General features: G+C 39.9%; 2 protein-coding genes across 2 annotated transcripts; both read right to left on the bottom strand.

Moving 5' to 3' along the window:
- Positions 1-5,483: 5,483 nt before the first annotated feature.
- LOC140938186 (uncharacterized) lies at positions 5,484-13,282 on the bottom strand. The gene is made up of 2 exons (XM_073387706.1): positions 13,126-13,282; positions 5,484-12,206 (listed from the first exon to the last, which is right to left on the bottom strand). Exons 1-2 carry the CDS (start codon positions 13,178-13,180, stop codon positions 7,372-7,374), a joined length of 4,890 nt encoding a protein of 1,629 aa, XP_073243807.1. The 5' UTR covers positions 13,181-13,282; the 3' UTR covers positions 5,484-7,371.
- A 258-nt stretch (positions 13,283-13,540) lies between these two features.
- On the bottom strand, positions 13,541-14,903 carry LOC140937091 (D-inositol 3-phosphate glycosyltransferase-like). Its single transcript, XM_073386624.1, has one exon. The coding sequence runs from the start codon at positions 14,866-14,868 to the stop codon at positions 13,615-13,617; it is 1,254 nt and encodes a 417-aa protein (XP_073242725.1). The 5' UTR covers positions 14,869-14,903; the 3' UTR covers positions 13,541-13,614.
- Between the last annotated feature and the right edge of the window lie 1,715 nt (positions 14,904-16,618).

Below are 16,618 nucleotides of genomic sequence, written 5' to 3'. Positions count from 1 at the left end.
GGCAGCGTGGCCAAGTGCATGTCCCGCCCTGACCGATAGCTGGATTTGTTCTCGGTAGTCCCGACCACGCTTGTAAATAGCCAGCTGGTCTGACTCCGGCCAGTTGCGATTCTTAACCCTGTTACGTTTGATTTGAATGATTTGTTTTAGCTAATTATTTACTCGGCCCACTAGCATAAGTGCTGTAAAATCTGGCGAAGGTAAACAAAGGAATTATTTATTTATTTATTTACATGACGGAAAGGAACAAAAGTAGTTTATCTATTTCCCTCAACCCAATTCTTTATTAGGTGACTTAAGAGTTTATAGACCCTGTCTATCTAAACATTTTCTCAATCCGCGCCTGGATACAATGGTGGCTAATGGTGCTCTATTTTGTAGTGATCTGTTCTTTAAAGTACCCTATTTATTCGAATAAGCGCCCAACCTCAAAATAGCGCCCACCTCGAATAAGCGCCCATCCTAAAGGCAGAAAAAGTTAATAAGCGCCCAGCCTCGAATAAGCGCCCACCCAACCCCCTCCCCCTCCCAATCAAACTCAATTAGCGCCCACCTCCACCCCACCTAGTTGAGCGATAATGAGATTGAAATTGAAATGGAATAAGTACTAATAGGAGACTTCCCCGAAGACGGAGTCTTCTTCCGAGTATTTTACAGAAACCTTGCTTTGTTACTTTTTCGTGTTTTGTTGCAAAATAAAAATACTACACTAATTGCTGAAAATGGTGAAAATATAATAAGCGCCCAGCCTCGAATAAGCGCCCACCTCGAATATGCGCCCACTCTCAAGGTCCAAAAATTTAATAAGCGCCCAGGGCGGTTAATCGAATAAATACGGTATTTCATATTTTATTTTTACTAAATGAAGCGTCGGACATCCGGCTCTTAATCAGCTGGTGGCGCTTTGTGTTTAAGGCCACATTTTTTTTTCTAAGACGGGTGTTGGCTTTAAGTAATTAATGCTTTTATTGCCCAATATTGTTATTTCGAATTCAGTAATACAAATCCCAGTCGAGAAGGAAGTTTCTGTTTTAATTGCCCGGTCGCTGTTTTATTGAGTTCGAAAAGATGAAATACTGAAACTAATAATATTTTACATAGTTAAAAAAATAAGCCGTAATACTTTACATAAGTAGACTTTAGTGAAAACTAATACTCTGTAAATAACACTTTTATTGACAAAGAGACGCCCAGGTTGAGAAGGAAGTATATTCTGTTTCAAGTTGCTTTTACAATGAATTGATAAACAAGCTATTTTAAAGACAACTTAAATATTTTACAACTAAGCTTACTATCGACCCGCGAAAGTACAACAACTCCTAGTCTTCAGGTGATAACATAATAACATTAAAGTGTTGCTTAAATTTTGGGATTTTGATTAAACTTTGAAATGTTGCAAACATCTAGATTCAAAATATAGGGCCTATTTCTCGAGCCTATTGCTATTTGCTGAACGACCGACTCCAAAGTCGGAAGTTTTCAGCCGAAAATATATATTGATCCTATTAATATCGTGATTTGATTCCTTTGCCAGTGTAATTGTTTATGTTGGTTATGGGATGTTACTAAAGCGGGATCGAATTAGTCACTTCATTTCCAATTCTCTGTTTCGTTCCCATTTTTCATTTTCCCGTTCCCCGTATATTCGTTAATTCCCCGCTCCCCTCTCCTTCTTTCATGGAAACATCCTTTGTTATGTTATATGTTTTGTCTCGTACTTCATACTCCTCTCATAATCATAACTATAACATAACGCATAGTGAGTAAGTATGATTGGTCAGAAATTGGTCAGAGAGCGCCACCGTACATGATTCGAATGGGTTCTTTTTGCACAGTTTCAAAAAAACTCTACGGTGACGACTGTTTTAATTTTGAAAAAAAGTTTCAATCATGATCAAAAATTGTCTTACTAAGTAATGGTAATTTCGAAAGGGAGGTTCGAAGCCTGGTCCTGATCACTGGTAATGGCGACGCAGGCACAAGCTAGCATCAACATAATGGTAAGCACAACGCAAGTATACTGTATAAGCATGAGCATACAAGAAGCTTATGCTCTGAAGAGGACGGCCGTAGCATAACCATAAGCATAAGAAGAATGCAAGGTTTCTATATTTTTTTAGTTTATGTCAAGACCGTCCTTACAAGCTCATGCATGCTAATGCTTATGCTTATGGTTACTTCTTCAATCAGGACCAGGCTTAACCTCCTTTCTTCCCGGCAGGCCTTTCGGCTCGTACCGTCATCACAAAAGAAACAAAGGAACCAAACAATAGAATACTACTTGGAACTTTGTTCATTGGTTGTAAAGGTTTTGTTGATGCTGCTGTACGTAATCTGTGCCTACTGCGTCGACACCGAGAGATTTCTCCGATGACATGTAATTAACTTTTTGCCGCATTTTTTCATAAATTCACCATTTTCACATTGCCCATAATGCACTTTGCTTACTCGTTAATAATAAACTGATTTTGCATAACAATTGTGTTCAAGTTAAGTAATGGTCCAGATAAGAAGGAAAGGACCAAAACGCAGTGAACACAAAAGTGGAATGCAAAAAGGTGCTAACTTTACTATTGTCTCTACTATGATTCTGATTGGTTTAAAGATCAGATTTTACGCAATCTTCGCAAAGCAGCATGTACATTAATCCCTTTTTTCTATCCAACTTCCTTATAACAAAATCTCGTCTGAGTCTAAGTAACACAGAAATCGTATGTGCGGATCGTGTAAAATTGTGAACATTTCTTGGCCATCGTTTGCAACTCTTGTGATTGGTCGAAATGTTTTAACACAAAAATACACCCTTTAATAGTGGAGTTTAAATACAATTTCTTTCGTAAACAGCCTTTTTGTAGATTTATGCACTCTCTGCGTAAAAATGAAAACATTTCTATGTGAGGAAAGCGTATTGCGCCACAACAAAAGAAATTGCTTCCCTTCTTACCTGGATCATTACTTAATTCTCTCTGTACGACTGTAATACCCATCAGAAATTGTAAACGACAATTGCAGGGGCGGATCTAGGGGGAGGGTGCAGGGGGTGCGCACCCTCCCCTGAGATGACCTGCGGTTTTTTAATACAACTGGTATTCTGCAAAAAGAAAAAAACTATGTGGTTTATTGGTGTTGAAGTAGAGCAAGAGACGAGTGCACCCCCTCCTAAAAAAAATCCTGGATCCGCCCCTGAATTGTGCAAAAATTTGGGGGGTAAACAAGGTGCATTATGGGCAATATGAACATATTGAATAACGAACTGCCAACAACCATTGTATTACACGACTTTGAATCAACGAAGGACTCAACCAAATAAAGCAACGACTGACGACATCAGCTGATTTGAAAAGTACGCCGCAGAACTAAGTGATTATTGGCATTAACCGTTTATCTTAGTGAATCAGGAGTTTCTATTCAAATAGACTTGATAACCTTCTCACACTGGTTACACAATGGACTAAGTTTTTTTGTAAGATAAACTGCTGCTAAATAATGTAACTTGACTAAGAGATAAGTACATACATTTGCTGGATCAGTCTGTTTCCGGATTTCCTATAACAGGTAAAACATGACCCGAGCATTCAGGTTTCGCTTTAATATTGGCTTTATTACGCTTATAAATAATGTGTGAAAAGTTTGAACCCAGGAGTCATTTCAAAAGTAGGTTTAGTTTGATCGTCCGGGTGAAGGTAGTCCTGAATAGGACTGTTGTTGTTGACAGTGACTGACTTTTCGACAACCTGTATGGTAGTCATCTTCAGAGACATTTTACGTCTTGTCGGAACGGTATGATTCGCTCAGACTTTAAACTGAAAATATTGCACTGTATGGGGATTGTCTGTGTTGTCTCTAAACAACCCTCCTTTAACAGCAGGTCAAGGAGGAGGGCTGCAAGAATCTATTTCCAGACCTACCTGCGATCTATTTTTTGGTTAAATGTAAGACTATATCAGACTAATTCGATGCAAGAGTTTTTCTTTGAAGTCGGTTTGCAGGATATTTAGTTCCGAAATCACCCAGCCCCTCCCCCTCAAAATATCAATGGTCTCCTCTACACTAAAAAATGAGTTATTACCTGTGATCTATGAGATAAATGAATGACTTCATTTAATCACGTCAACTTCTCACTTAAAAACACTATTAGCTTTCAAAACGTACAACAACAATTTTTATTCGAAGGCAGCTAGTGACGACTGCTATAACACATTTTAAAAAACTTATGAGTCAATTCTACCTTGTTAATTAGACTACGAGGCTGCTTTTCTACTCGCAGAAGTCCGCGGTGAAGAAGGGATCGTTGGCCGTTGTAGTGAGGGAAGACAACCTAACAGTGACAAAGAGAAACTGTAAAAAAATAGCGAGTAAAACATTTATGTCAGGACACCGGAGAGTCATTTCTTTTATAATTTTACAGTTTTATTTTAACATGCCTAATAAAATTACAGGGACGCTTTATTGCTAAATAGTATCCACCTATAAACATTTTTGAGTACAAATATACCTAAACGAAATTATCTAGTAAAACATTACAAATTCATTTACATCACGCTGTTGATTCCTGTAAGGCTATAAGGCTAGAGTAGAGTTACCCGATACTACATGTAACGAACTAAAACCTTAGCACCTATCCTACCCACCCTCGTAGAGGAGAACATTTTTCATTTTAATTGTTTTCTTCCTTTTTTAACAAAACTCCAAAGACAAATATTGAATTGAATTTGAGAATGATGTTTGAAACATCGGGTAACGTTTTTAAGTTTAATTTTCCCTGTTAAATGCTTCAACAAGCAACTGAATATCGGACCTCTTAATCACATTTCACTGCAAAATTTTCCTACATCTAGTTGTTTTCCCTCAACCCCATATACTTGTATTCGAATTCGTGATTTAATGGTGAAAATCAGAAAAAAATATATATTTAGATGTAGCATTTCACATGCGTCGAAGCTAACTCTAATGATTTGACTTATTAGAACTACCCACAGGCCAGTTAGCTCTTGTAATTCCAATAAAGATGGCTGAGTTAAAACGTTTTTACTTTAGAAAATTGCTGACACTAAGTATATTTAGGAAAATTATTAACCAGACGGAAAAATCATCGCATAGCAAGATAGCAACCGTTAAAATCTGGCGACAACTTTCGGTGCTAACAGTCAGCTGGTGCACCATATACCAAGTGAAAGCATGTCTCGAGTTACGTCACAAACAACACAACAATTATCCCTAGCCCTTATCAAGAGCCATATGACACTTGCTCTTACAAAATAACATAATAAACTTCCCACAAAAGAACGACACTGCTAGTACATATATTGACTTGGTATATCGAGCATCGCCCTAACATTCTAAAAGAACCTCTTACTATGAAAACACCTATGAAGTACACCTGTGAGCTTTAGCGAAAAAACATATCCTCACACGTTACAATAGAGAGGTTAAGAATCACGTGCACCGAATACAGAAAAATTCAGCTTCAGATTGATAATCTCCAAAATGGGAAAAAGGCAGATAAAAGCTGTCGAAACTATTTCGCAGTGAACGTGATTCTAAATCTCTCTAAAAACATTGTTATCTAAACTTTACAAATGAAAAGATCAGCGATGCTATGGTTGCACAATGAATCGCCCCTTTCGCAGCAAAAAAACTAAGACGAAATGGTTTAGTATTTCATTAATGTTTGTATAAAAGTAAACACCCTTTGTTGCAAAATATTTTACTCGTTTGCTGCGCTCACTCGTAAAATACTTTTCAACACTGAAAGAGAAATTTCGTATCTCCACACAACCATGCAATATCCACTATTCAATATTGCTTTCACTTGGTATTATTTCTTCTTTAGTATTTTACAAATCAAATTTGCCCTTTTTCTTAAATTTTGCCCCAAAGACCCGGTTGGGGTGAACGCTTGATAATGATGAGGGTTTTTCCAACCGGAAGAGGGATGGCGTTTATCATATTCAAACCGTTTTCCGATTTTTTTTTTATCAAGATGGCGGACGTAACCTTTATACCTCGTACACGCAGAAGACTTGAAAAGAAGAAATGATCAAATGGTACACAATTTTCCGACTTCTCGTTTCGAACACGAGAAATAAGGTACACCGAAATTTTGGAATATAATTTCCCGAAAAGTGCTGTACCATTTGATTTTTCGCCGATAATTCCCAAATTTTAGGCTAAACAGTGAGTACCATTGGTCTCAATTAAGCGCATCAGTGTTCAGGCAACGAAGAGGTGATAATGCTGAGACTGCATAGTGAAGACAGCCGCAAGGTAAGTAATCTGGTTTCAACTACAAAATTGTAATTTGTTTACCCATGCAAGAGTCCCAGGTCGAATAGGAAATTGGAAGTGTTGGTTTTTGAGGACAGCGAAAAACCGGAGTACTTCAGTGGGGAAAAACCTCCCGGAGCAAAGAAGAGAACCAACAACAAACTCAACCCACGTACGAGGGTCTCAGTGGGGTGGCAGCCTCGACGGTTGACGGTTATTTAGTGAAAATTTAGTTCAAGAGTTAAGGTAAATATTAACTTCTGTATAAATTAATACTTAATTGTGTTTTGGAGGTTGCCTTCGCCTTTCACATATAAAATATCCAAATATTTTAAGATATAGCAAAGTTGGAAGGTCTTGTAATGAAAAGAGAGGGTGTTTTTGACAACATGGCTCGTGGTTTTTCAAGCGAAGAGATTCTTCAGAAGCCAAAAGTCCGTGAAGATCAGCTGAAATAGTGAGATTTGGACTACCTTGAAACGTTTTGACGGTTGACGGTAAAAAATAACCTTTTTTGACGGCTGACGGTTAACGCCATTGAGACCCTCACGTACTGCGTCCACGCCGGGATTTGAACCTGGGTCACACTGGTGGGAGGCTTTTGCTCAGCCTTATTGCATCGTCGAATGAAACAGAGTTAACGTCCAGATAAGATTTACCATGAAACATCACGGAGTAACACTAAATGTTGTCCTTCAAGCAGATAATAGAGATTATAACAGTCCCTCAGCGAACGATTTGTAGTCAGTGTAGGTGGAAGATAATGGCCTGCTAATTACTGGTCGGTTAATCATGACGGTTTGGGCTAATAGGCAAGAACAACAAATGGGAAAGGGATAAAAAATGGAAAAGCTCAATAAGAACTTATTTGATTATTTACTTCGCTGACCTATGATGTAATCAGCTGCGATCGTACATGATGCCAATACCACGTTAATTATTTTTCATTCGGAATTTACAGCTATTACGTTGACACTCCACTGCAATGCAGCAAAACAAGCTAACGATCGAGTTCTCTTAGACTGGGCTATAAGTCCTGGAAAATAATAGGGAATACGCATTTTGAGCATGCGTTGGGCCTTTCGATAGTGTTGACCATATAGTTCAGTCAAAATCGTCATAATCCTCACAGTCGTCAGATTCATCAGAATCAAATAAATCTTCGGGCTTTAACAAGAACTGTTCTTCCAAAAACGGACCTCTGAAACCTCCATGTTGATCATCCTCAAGCCGAGAAGCTGGAATGCTAGATGTTGAAGGAATCTGCCCAACCGGAAGGAGACTTGTCTCTGCTGTACTTATTCTGCCTTTTCTTTGAGCTGTAAAAAAATCCTCGGGGAGAGCACACTTTAGATTGCAAAAATGTAATACACATACCCCGCTAGGGGATATAAAACAAACAGCCCGGTCCTCATCAGGTGACACAGCCATGCACAGGATCTTCTCCCGCCCTTTTGCAATTCTCGCAAATCCAATAGCTTTAGACTCAGAAATATCCCACAGGAAAACCATTCCATCAACAGCATAGGAAATGAGATAACGGTTCCTTTTCAAAAACTTGCAAAACTCAATTTTACCAATATGGCCATGGAGAACACGCTTAGAGGAGTGGATATTAGCAACCTGAAGACTGTGTACAAAGATTACGTTTCCGAGGCAACACACTAACAGCGCCGAGTCTTGAGAAACAGCGCAATGACTGAATTTCACTGGGTTGAAAGATCTCTCCACACAAATTGTCTCAAGTAAGTGGCGTGGATACAAGCCGAACTCCCAGATCTCAATCTCATACTCGCCGCCGCACAAGAAGAGGTTTCTGTTATCCGAAGAAAGACAAAAACTGTCGATGGAGAGCAACGATGGCGAAGAAAATGATTTTGACAAAACTTTCCCTTGAACATCCCACACATAGAAAAGATGACCTCTGAAGTTATCCCGGATACTAAAAAGAAGAAAGACACCGTCTGATGAGAATGTCAGGCACAAATCTGTGAAACTAAAGTCTGCTTCAAATACTATACACTGAGACTTCTCAAACTCCTCCACAAGGCATTGTTTTATTTGGGTGTGTTGCTGAAAAGCAAGTAATTTTCCGTCCGTGGAGAAAACACAATTCTGAATCTTGATCGCCTGCGAGCGAGATCCGACCGAGCTTGATTCGGAAAATGGTTCGAAAGAGAAGCCAAGATTCTGATCTACCAGTCGCCACGACGTAATCAGTGATTCCGAATTAATATACTTTACAGTATCACTTGAAGAGAATATCGCAGCAGTCGTCTCTCCTAGCTCTCCATCTTGTCCAGGTAAGTCGGGAAAAAACTTGCAAGGGTTAAGTAAACTTGTCAAAAAGATTACTTTTTCTTCCGTTCCGCTACGGAACAAATAACCAACTCGCCTCTCTCTTGCAAAATAACAGCAGTTACGTCCGGACACACTGGTGAAAATAGTACCTGTCTGGAGAGATAAGGCATGTAGTAAATCTTCATGAGACATATACACAACATAGAGATCATCATAAGTAAAGGTCAGGTACTTTACTTGGGTGATTCTGTATTCTTGCTTTTCGGAACTGTAATCGAAAGAATCCTGTTCTTGAAAACCTGTTCGCAGCAAATGAATTTCTCCCATCTCGTTGCTGTTAACCATCCACATTTTTCTGGGTGACAGACAATGAGAAATCTCGTTGCCGAAAAGATCAAGAAAACCTTTTGGAAAGTTAAGAGAAACATCACGCTTGAATGAATCACAGAAGAGTTCAAGGTCAAGCTGCAAAGTCCACTTCCAAATTAGTTGCCACAAGCCAGGACGTAGTCTATCCAATATCTTCCTTACGCCATCCTTCAGCGTCAGCGTAATTTCTCTCGGTTCCCTCGCCTCACTCCCATGAACGTGCCTCATAAGCTGCCTGATACTCGACAGCCTGTTTTCTACCGTTTCACTCAGTTCCCTCTCCTCCTTTCCATGCAACTCCTCCTTAAGCTTCCAGATCTCCGTCAGCCCCCACTCTACAATTTTATAAATTCCCCGATCCCCCTCTCCATGCGAGTCATTCTTCCAGATATCCTTTAGCCTCCTTTTTACTATTTTACCCAATGCCCTCTCCTCCTCCCCATGTGAGTCCTCCAATCCACGCTTCCAGACCTCCTTCAGCCTCTTCTCTACCATTTCAGTCAACTTATTCTCCTCCTCCAAATCTTCCTGCTTTAGCGTCTGCTCGTGCGTCTCCTTAAACAGCCACTCCCGCATCACTGTGCACTGTAAACTCCGCCCCAGCTCCTGAAATAGGAAAAAAAATTTAAAACTTCGTCTATTCTCCAGCATCCACTCCTCCAAACACTCACTCAACGACTCCATCTCCCTCTCACTCAACCGCACGTATGTCCTCTTAGACCAATCAACCCTTAGTCTGAAGAAAGTGTCAATAGCAGTAACCACGGCAATATTACACACTGACATCACTTGATCAACACCAGCACAACCTATTTCTTTCCCCCACTTGTCAAAAGCGCTGGTCACGTGACAAAAATAGGTAAATGGATTGAATTTAGTACATTGATTAAATACATCCTGCAGCAGGGGTCTTCCAGTCTCTAGGTTCCAAACCTGATATCGGAATATCCAACGGTAGAGTTTGATGACAAGTTGGCGCACAGGCGCCAGAGAAGATTCTTTGTTTGGATTTGTTAGTTCTTTTGAAAAAGTTAGTTCTTTTAACTGTTTTAACTGGTCACAAAAGTAACAAGAACGATAATTTGATCCGTGCATTGCAATTTCTTCACAAAACATTGGATGAAACCGAGTAGGAGTGCAGGAAAGATTTATACCCAGACGTCCGAGCAAGGAAATAGTTTCAATGCCCATGTTACTGAACTCGGCTACCATCTGTGGTAACTGAAGAAAAGAGCAAGTCCATTCTTTGTCTGGGCCCCCGTCAATCTCCTTTAGAGCCCAAAGAGAAAGAAGGTCTTCTATACACTTTTTCGTTTGACAGGTCTCTGGTAGATCTGAAAAATGATTCCTTTTCACGACTATGTGCTGCCCATTAGAAACAATCCGACCCCAGTCATGCTGACCAGGGTTTTCAGAGAACTGATGAAAGTCCTCGACACAACCTCGTTCAACAGAAAACCATTTGTCTAGTCGTCCAAAAAATACAAACTTGTCGTCTGGTGAAAACTCTAAACAGTTTATTCTTTGAATCACATCTCGGCTCAATTCAAAAGGTCCGCCCAATGCTTCTAGTGTGGAAGCATCAAAGAAAAAGAGGGAACGATCCTTTGCGCCAGCAAACGTTTTTTTGTCAGAAGAAGTGGCGAAGCAATTAGACTGAAAAAGAGTTTTCGTAGCGGAATTAATATTAGAAATACTCCACTCTAAACACGGTGCTGATACTTGTGGGATCGAAAAAATCCCACCGACATCATCTAAGGTGTTGCGGAAGCATGATCGCAAAAGGTGAGGGCATTCTACGAGGACATGAAAATCGCTTTCAAGAGCTACGGAGATTTCTTGAAGAACATTTTGTTGCTGTGTTTCCTTGGCGGGAAGACAGCTGGATGCAAGCTTAAAATCTTCAATAACATGGTAGATCTCACTTCTCCCACTATGAATCCTTTTCTCTAGGAACCGATAATTTGTTAACCAGTTAAAAACACTTGTCAGTGAATTTTGGTCAACATGACACAGAAAGCGAACAGCAATGTGCATGACAAATCTTTCCAAATCCTCATCTCTGAGCGGCAGTGTTACTCGTGTTTCTTCGACAACAGTTGAAAGAATTTCAATAAACACAATTCTGAGATATTCAACCGCGACCTTTTTATCAATTAACAACCTTCGTGGAGCTTTCTTCTTGTCTGTTAGCCACATTGGAATCAGATTATGAAGAAATTTCACTGTCCGATCAGAACTTCGCACAACAAATAGAGACACGGCATCGATAGCCTCCTGCTCATCAAGATTTGACTTTTCTCTGTTAAGAATATACGAAATAAACGATATAGGAAGGGGAGATGGAGCGGCTATGATACAGCCAAACAACTTCCTGTAAAGGTCTGCTCCTATCTTGTCAAACACACGCTGGAAATTCTCCTGAAAGAATTCGTCAATATCTCCGGGAAAGAGGTCAGTCTGCTGACTCACCCGGTGAGAATTCGATTCTTTTAGAACTTCTGCAATGTAGTAAGCATACAAAAACAATCCATTGCACTTCTTTGTGACTTGCTCAACAGAGTAAGAAATGTAGGAGAAATCTATTTCCTTTTTTAAAAAAAGTTTAATGTCTTGTTCGTGCTGCTTATAAAAACCTCGTTCTCCGCTAACACCTGCGCAAATCCGGATGCATGGTTTGTACTTCTCTAATCTGCTCTGTACCGAGTCTTCAGGACGACTGGTGATGAAGAACAACAACCACTGCGGAAGTCGAGGAAGAGCTTTCTTTATAACATAAAGAAAATCTTCCCTGGACTCGTACTCTGTTTCATCCAAAGCGTCAATGATGACTAATTTGCGCTGCTGGCAAGGGGTGCACTTACCTAACGGCTCTTCTAACAGTTTCGTAAAAAGTTCCTTAACTCCCAACTTAGAATCAGCTAACATCATTTTTACACCATCCTCCCCTCCCACTAAGGTAGAAATTTCACTATTGCAGTCACAGAGCTGACATGCAATAGTCCCGACAAGGTACCTGGGATTATTTCTAGTTCCATCGTTATGACGGCAAAAGTAAGCAGCACCTAAATGTCCTTTGTTTCTTGCCCGCTGTGTTAGAGCTCCCGCAATCACACTCTTTCCGATACCTGCGTCACCAAGGAGAACATACGCTCTGGAGTCGCCAGGATCACTGAACCATTTGTCAAAATCCTTAAACAGCCATTGTCTTGTATCTTCATCATGACGCGCGGCAAAAAATGTGATGTCTGCTTCACAGTAGGCAAACTCTGCAGAAAAACAACGACAAGTCATTTTCATATCTTTTAAACCATACGAAGAGAAGTTTATGATTGCTGTCAAAAGTCTCCTGCAATACCATAGTGTATCTCCCCCGTTTCAACGCAAAGCTCTAGTCTTTACAGTAATGCTGTACGACACGACACAATAGGTAGGGTTGGGAGAGTTCTTGTGATTATGTTAATCACTAAGCAGTATAACGTGGAATGATATCAATAATCAGGGGCACCTAACGACTGTTTTCTGTAAAGTATCTGTTCGGAGACGAAAATATCGCGTAGAATTTTCTATAGTTGAGGACGGCTAAAAAATTTCTAGATGACGTTCCATTCATGTACACTTTTCGAAGCGTATCTAGTAAATTCCCTACGATTTTCTTAAGTTTGATTTTTCACATTTCACTGCCCAGGTTAGGCTATTTTTGTAGAAAAAAGAAAACCTATAATTTTCGGATTCATAAATGTCATGGAGAGAGGACTTAGAAAAAGAGTTCACTTTCGTAATACGTTATATTGCATCTAAAATTTTCGGTAAAATAATACTGGAGCCTTTGTAATTTCTAAAACACTCAAGCTCCCCTTGGATGACCGAACAGTTACAAATTTTATAGCAACGTTCAGAATGTATTTTTAGAGATCTAAAAGTACTCTGAAGAGACTAAAAGGCCGTATTTTCAATATCTTTAAGAGGAAACCGTCGTTACCAAGAAATTGTAGCTATGCACAACGTCACCTTCAGTAGCTAGGTAATAACGACTGGCCAGGGCTTGCACGTTTAAATTCAAATGACCATTAGCGAGGAGAACAAACCCTGAGGCGTTTCATCTTTGGGTCTGTTCCAGCGAATTTCTCACATGGAGTGGAGTTGATATTTCAATAACGGTAAGGGATTAATTGCACTTTTCATTACCACGACTGATTTGAGATGCAGACTGAGACCTCTGTAGTCCAGCTTCCAATGGCATCACTCTTTGCCCCGCTTGAGAGTGGTCTAGGTTCAGACGTGTTACATTTTCTTTTACAACAGACTCTGTGCCTGCAACTAGTTGCTGTAGATCTGTCTTAGCTTCAGAGGTACCTAAAGGGAAAAGGAATGTCAACAAAAACTGTTGTATGGCTTCAGGTCAAGAAGTAAAGAAATAACTTTTCAATTAGGTTATCACACCTCCATAAAAGCATGATACATTAAATGAAATGCAACAGTTTACTGCAAAGCTAAGGATGACTTTACTATCAATAACACATTGAAAATCCAAAACTTGTACAAAATAAATGACCTCGTTCTTCACGAGTCTTTCAGGATCTCGTTTAATTCTTGGGCTTGTAGGTGTTAAGAATAACACTTTTTCAATATTTGTTTTGAGGCTCTCATACACAGTACTTCATTCCAACTTTTCTTTTAAACCAATTCAGTTATAAAAGCTACAGTGTACATGCAACAAAATTGAAACGCCATACCATGAACCATGCTGGTCATCTTGTCGAGAAGATCTCTGCTCTGCTTGGCCCAGTTATACTTCTTTCCATAAGAAGTGCGCAAGGTCTCAGCCTCATCAAGACGTCCCTGCCTGTCTTTATTCCAGACTTCTTTGATGGCTGCAGCCCACTCCTCAGGATCCTCTGAGTCTATCACAAACGATGAGCCAAATGGCACGTTGTATAGGGCTTCCCCAAACCCTGAGTTTTTGCTGACAAGCACAGGGAGACCAGCTGACAAGGCTTCTAGTCCTGTCAACCCAAAGCCCTCAGTTCTTGACGGCATAAGTACAAGGTCAACCTCTTGGAACAAGCATTTCAAATCCTCTCGGCTTTGCACAAACCCTCTTACCCTCAAGGATCTTTTGGGAACACCATGACACTCACTCAACTTCTTTGCAATTTCCTTGTACTTTCCATCTGGGGCCCCAGCAAACACGAGAAGAGTGTTGGGCAGTTTAGCAATAGCTTTTCCAGCGATATCGAATCCCTTTAATTCAAAGTCTTCATCATCACCACGGCCAAATATCAAGACGCTTCGATGTTTTCCCTCATTAGGACTTTGTTTTACACCCACAAACTCATCAAACACTCCTGGGGTAAAGTCAATGACATTTTTACCTTCTCCACGGAGATATGAACGGAAGGCTTCACTCAGCTTGGGTCCAACTCCTACAACAAGATCTGCCATTTTACAGAGTTTCACTTCCGTCTTGTGCTTTTCTTCGCCCTTTGAAATTGGCTCGTCATACGTTTTAAACATTCCTAGTTCCTCTGGGTCTGTGTGGACCATTTGCACCCACTGACAGTTTTTAAATTTTCTTATAACTTGTGCCTGATGACCGAGTTTTATGCCATGGCCGACAACTATATCAATTTGCAAATCGTCTGGTGGAAAGCTTAGCCAGTCCAGTTCTTCAAACCCAGGATGCGGTATTGCTTCAAGAACCTTTACATTGTGACTGAGAGCTTGATTCCTTTCCCCTTCACTGCATCTTGGCAAAAAGAAAGTGATTTCTACCTCTGGGAATTGAGCCAATTGTATGGCAAGCTCTCTGTTCAAGGTAGAAAGTCCTCCTTTACTTGATCCCCATTCCGAGGCTAAAATGGTGACTTTTACTTTTCCGGGGATATCAGGTTGGTGAGGTTCCTGAAAGGGTCGTGAAGTGGAAGCCATGGCCCTACATTTAGTGAATTTCAGAGAGGATAGGCCAATTCCTAAAAACGAATGATACACATCGTTGTGATTATAATTGACATGATAACTTAATAAAGATACCACGACAGGGTTTGAAAAATTGGGCATTTACAAATTCTTTGGGCAAGGAGCTCTTACAATTTTTCTTACCTGGGGCCACTTTTTGCTTCCCTTAGTTGATGATTTTGTTAGGAACTGATTTTCTTGGACCCTTGCCCATGCATTGGGCAAGTAAGTTTAAAAGGTAATCGCCCAGCAACAAAATCTTCTTGTCCAGGACTATACTGGATGGGACTATTTTCAAGCCCAGCATGCAGCTCTTAGCAGAATCTAATTTCATTTGCTCCAGCTATTATGCAACTTCATACTTTTGAAGGGCTTAAACTAAATCAAAGAGGTTGTAATCACTGATCTCCTCTTCACCTTTTGGTAAGGTGTCATTAGCATACTACATGCCAGGAAGTAAATTTCACATAGTACATGGATATGGTCTAACTTTGTGTAATTCTCCTGCACGGTAGACAAACTCGACGTTATTACCTTAGGCACTGTATGTACACATTTTAATGCAAGTTGTGTAAATAAATGAGGTCCCGCAAGAGGGTTAAACTGTATTACTATTATTTCAAAATATTTCCCTGTTTCTGATTAGGTAAAAGCACACGCATAATCCACCATAACCAACTATACTGTTCAACAAATTTGGAAGGATTTTGTGATTAATCAACCGATGACATCAAAAGTGTAGCACAGTTGCAGGTTAATGCACCATTGACCGAGAAGACCTGGCGACTAGGTTGAGTTGTTTTGGTTGTGAAAAATAGAATGGCCAAACAATTGGCAGAACATTTTGCCCTTTCGCGATGAACTGTTGTCTAAAATCATAGCAAGAAGACAACTCAACAGACAACATCTGCTGTTTGGAGTGTATTTGCAGACCTGATCATGAACAGCCCTTTATCTTCTAAACATGCACTAACGAGGTGACATCGATGAAGGTAAACATGTTTTAGCCTGTTTTTAAACTAGGAATTATCTGAATGAATAATAAAGCAATTAATGAACTCGGCTTTCGTAGGATCTTTGTATGTGTAATCAAATGGTGACGAGTGAAATTAGGGAATAATTTCACGCACGTTTTGTCCAAATTGTAATAATTAAATTATTACGTTATTAGGATTTGGACAAAACGCAAGTGAAATTATTCCCTAATTTCGCGAGTATTGCCACTCTTACCATCTTTAATAGGAACAGTAGCAGTTCTAGCCGCTTCCAGTATAGAACAAACTGAACTGCCCGTAACCGCCCGTGCGGATCCACGTCCTTTCTACCCTTTGTGACGTCATCAGTTTTAACGGTCAAGGACAACTTTGTCCGCTAACTTGTGCAGAGTGAAAATATCTTTCAAACCATACCAGAATGAGCACAATTCAGTCAAGGACACCGGAGAAAGAGGCAAAAAACCATGTAACATTGACCTGAAAATCTCCATGAAAATCTTGTTCCATTGCCCACCTACCTTTCCTTTCACCTAATCCTAAGATCCTAAAAGCTTTCCTAAAAACTATTCCCACCAAAATGAAGCCTACTAAATGCCCAGGAAAAGAAAAAAAAAAATGAGGCAAGAAAAGCGGAAAAAGAGGGGAGGAGAGAAAGCAAAAAGTAAAAGTCAAGACTGCTGTGTCACTTTTAAACCCAAAAACTATGTCGAAATTTTGCTTTCTGCGCA

This window comes from Porites lutea, chromosome 5 (genome assembly GCF_958299795.1).
Source record: "Porites lutea chromosome 5, jaPorLute2.1, whole genome shotgun sequence".
Classification (NCBI taxonomy): Eukaryota; Metazoa; Cnidaria; class Anthozoa; order Scleractinia; family Poritidae; genus Porites; species Porites lutea.
This window is presented reverse-complemented; position numbering and strand designations above follow the sequence as displayed.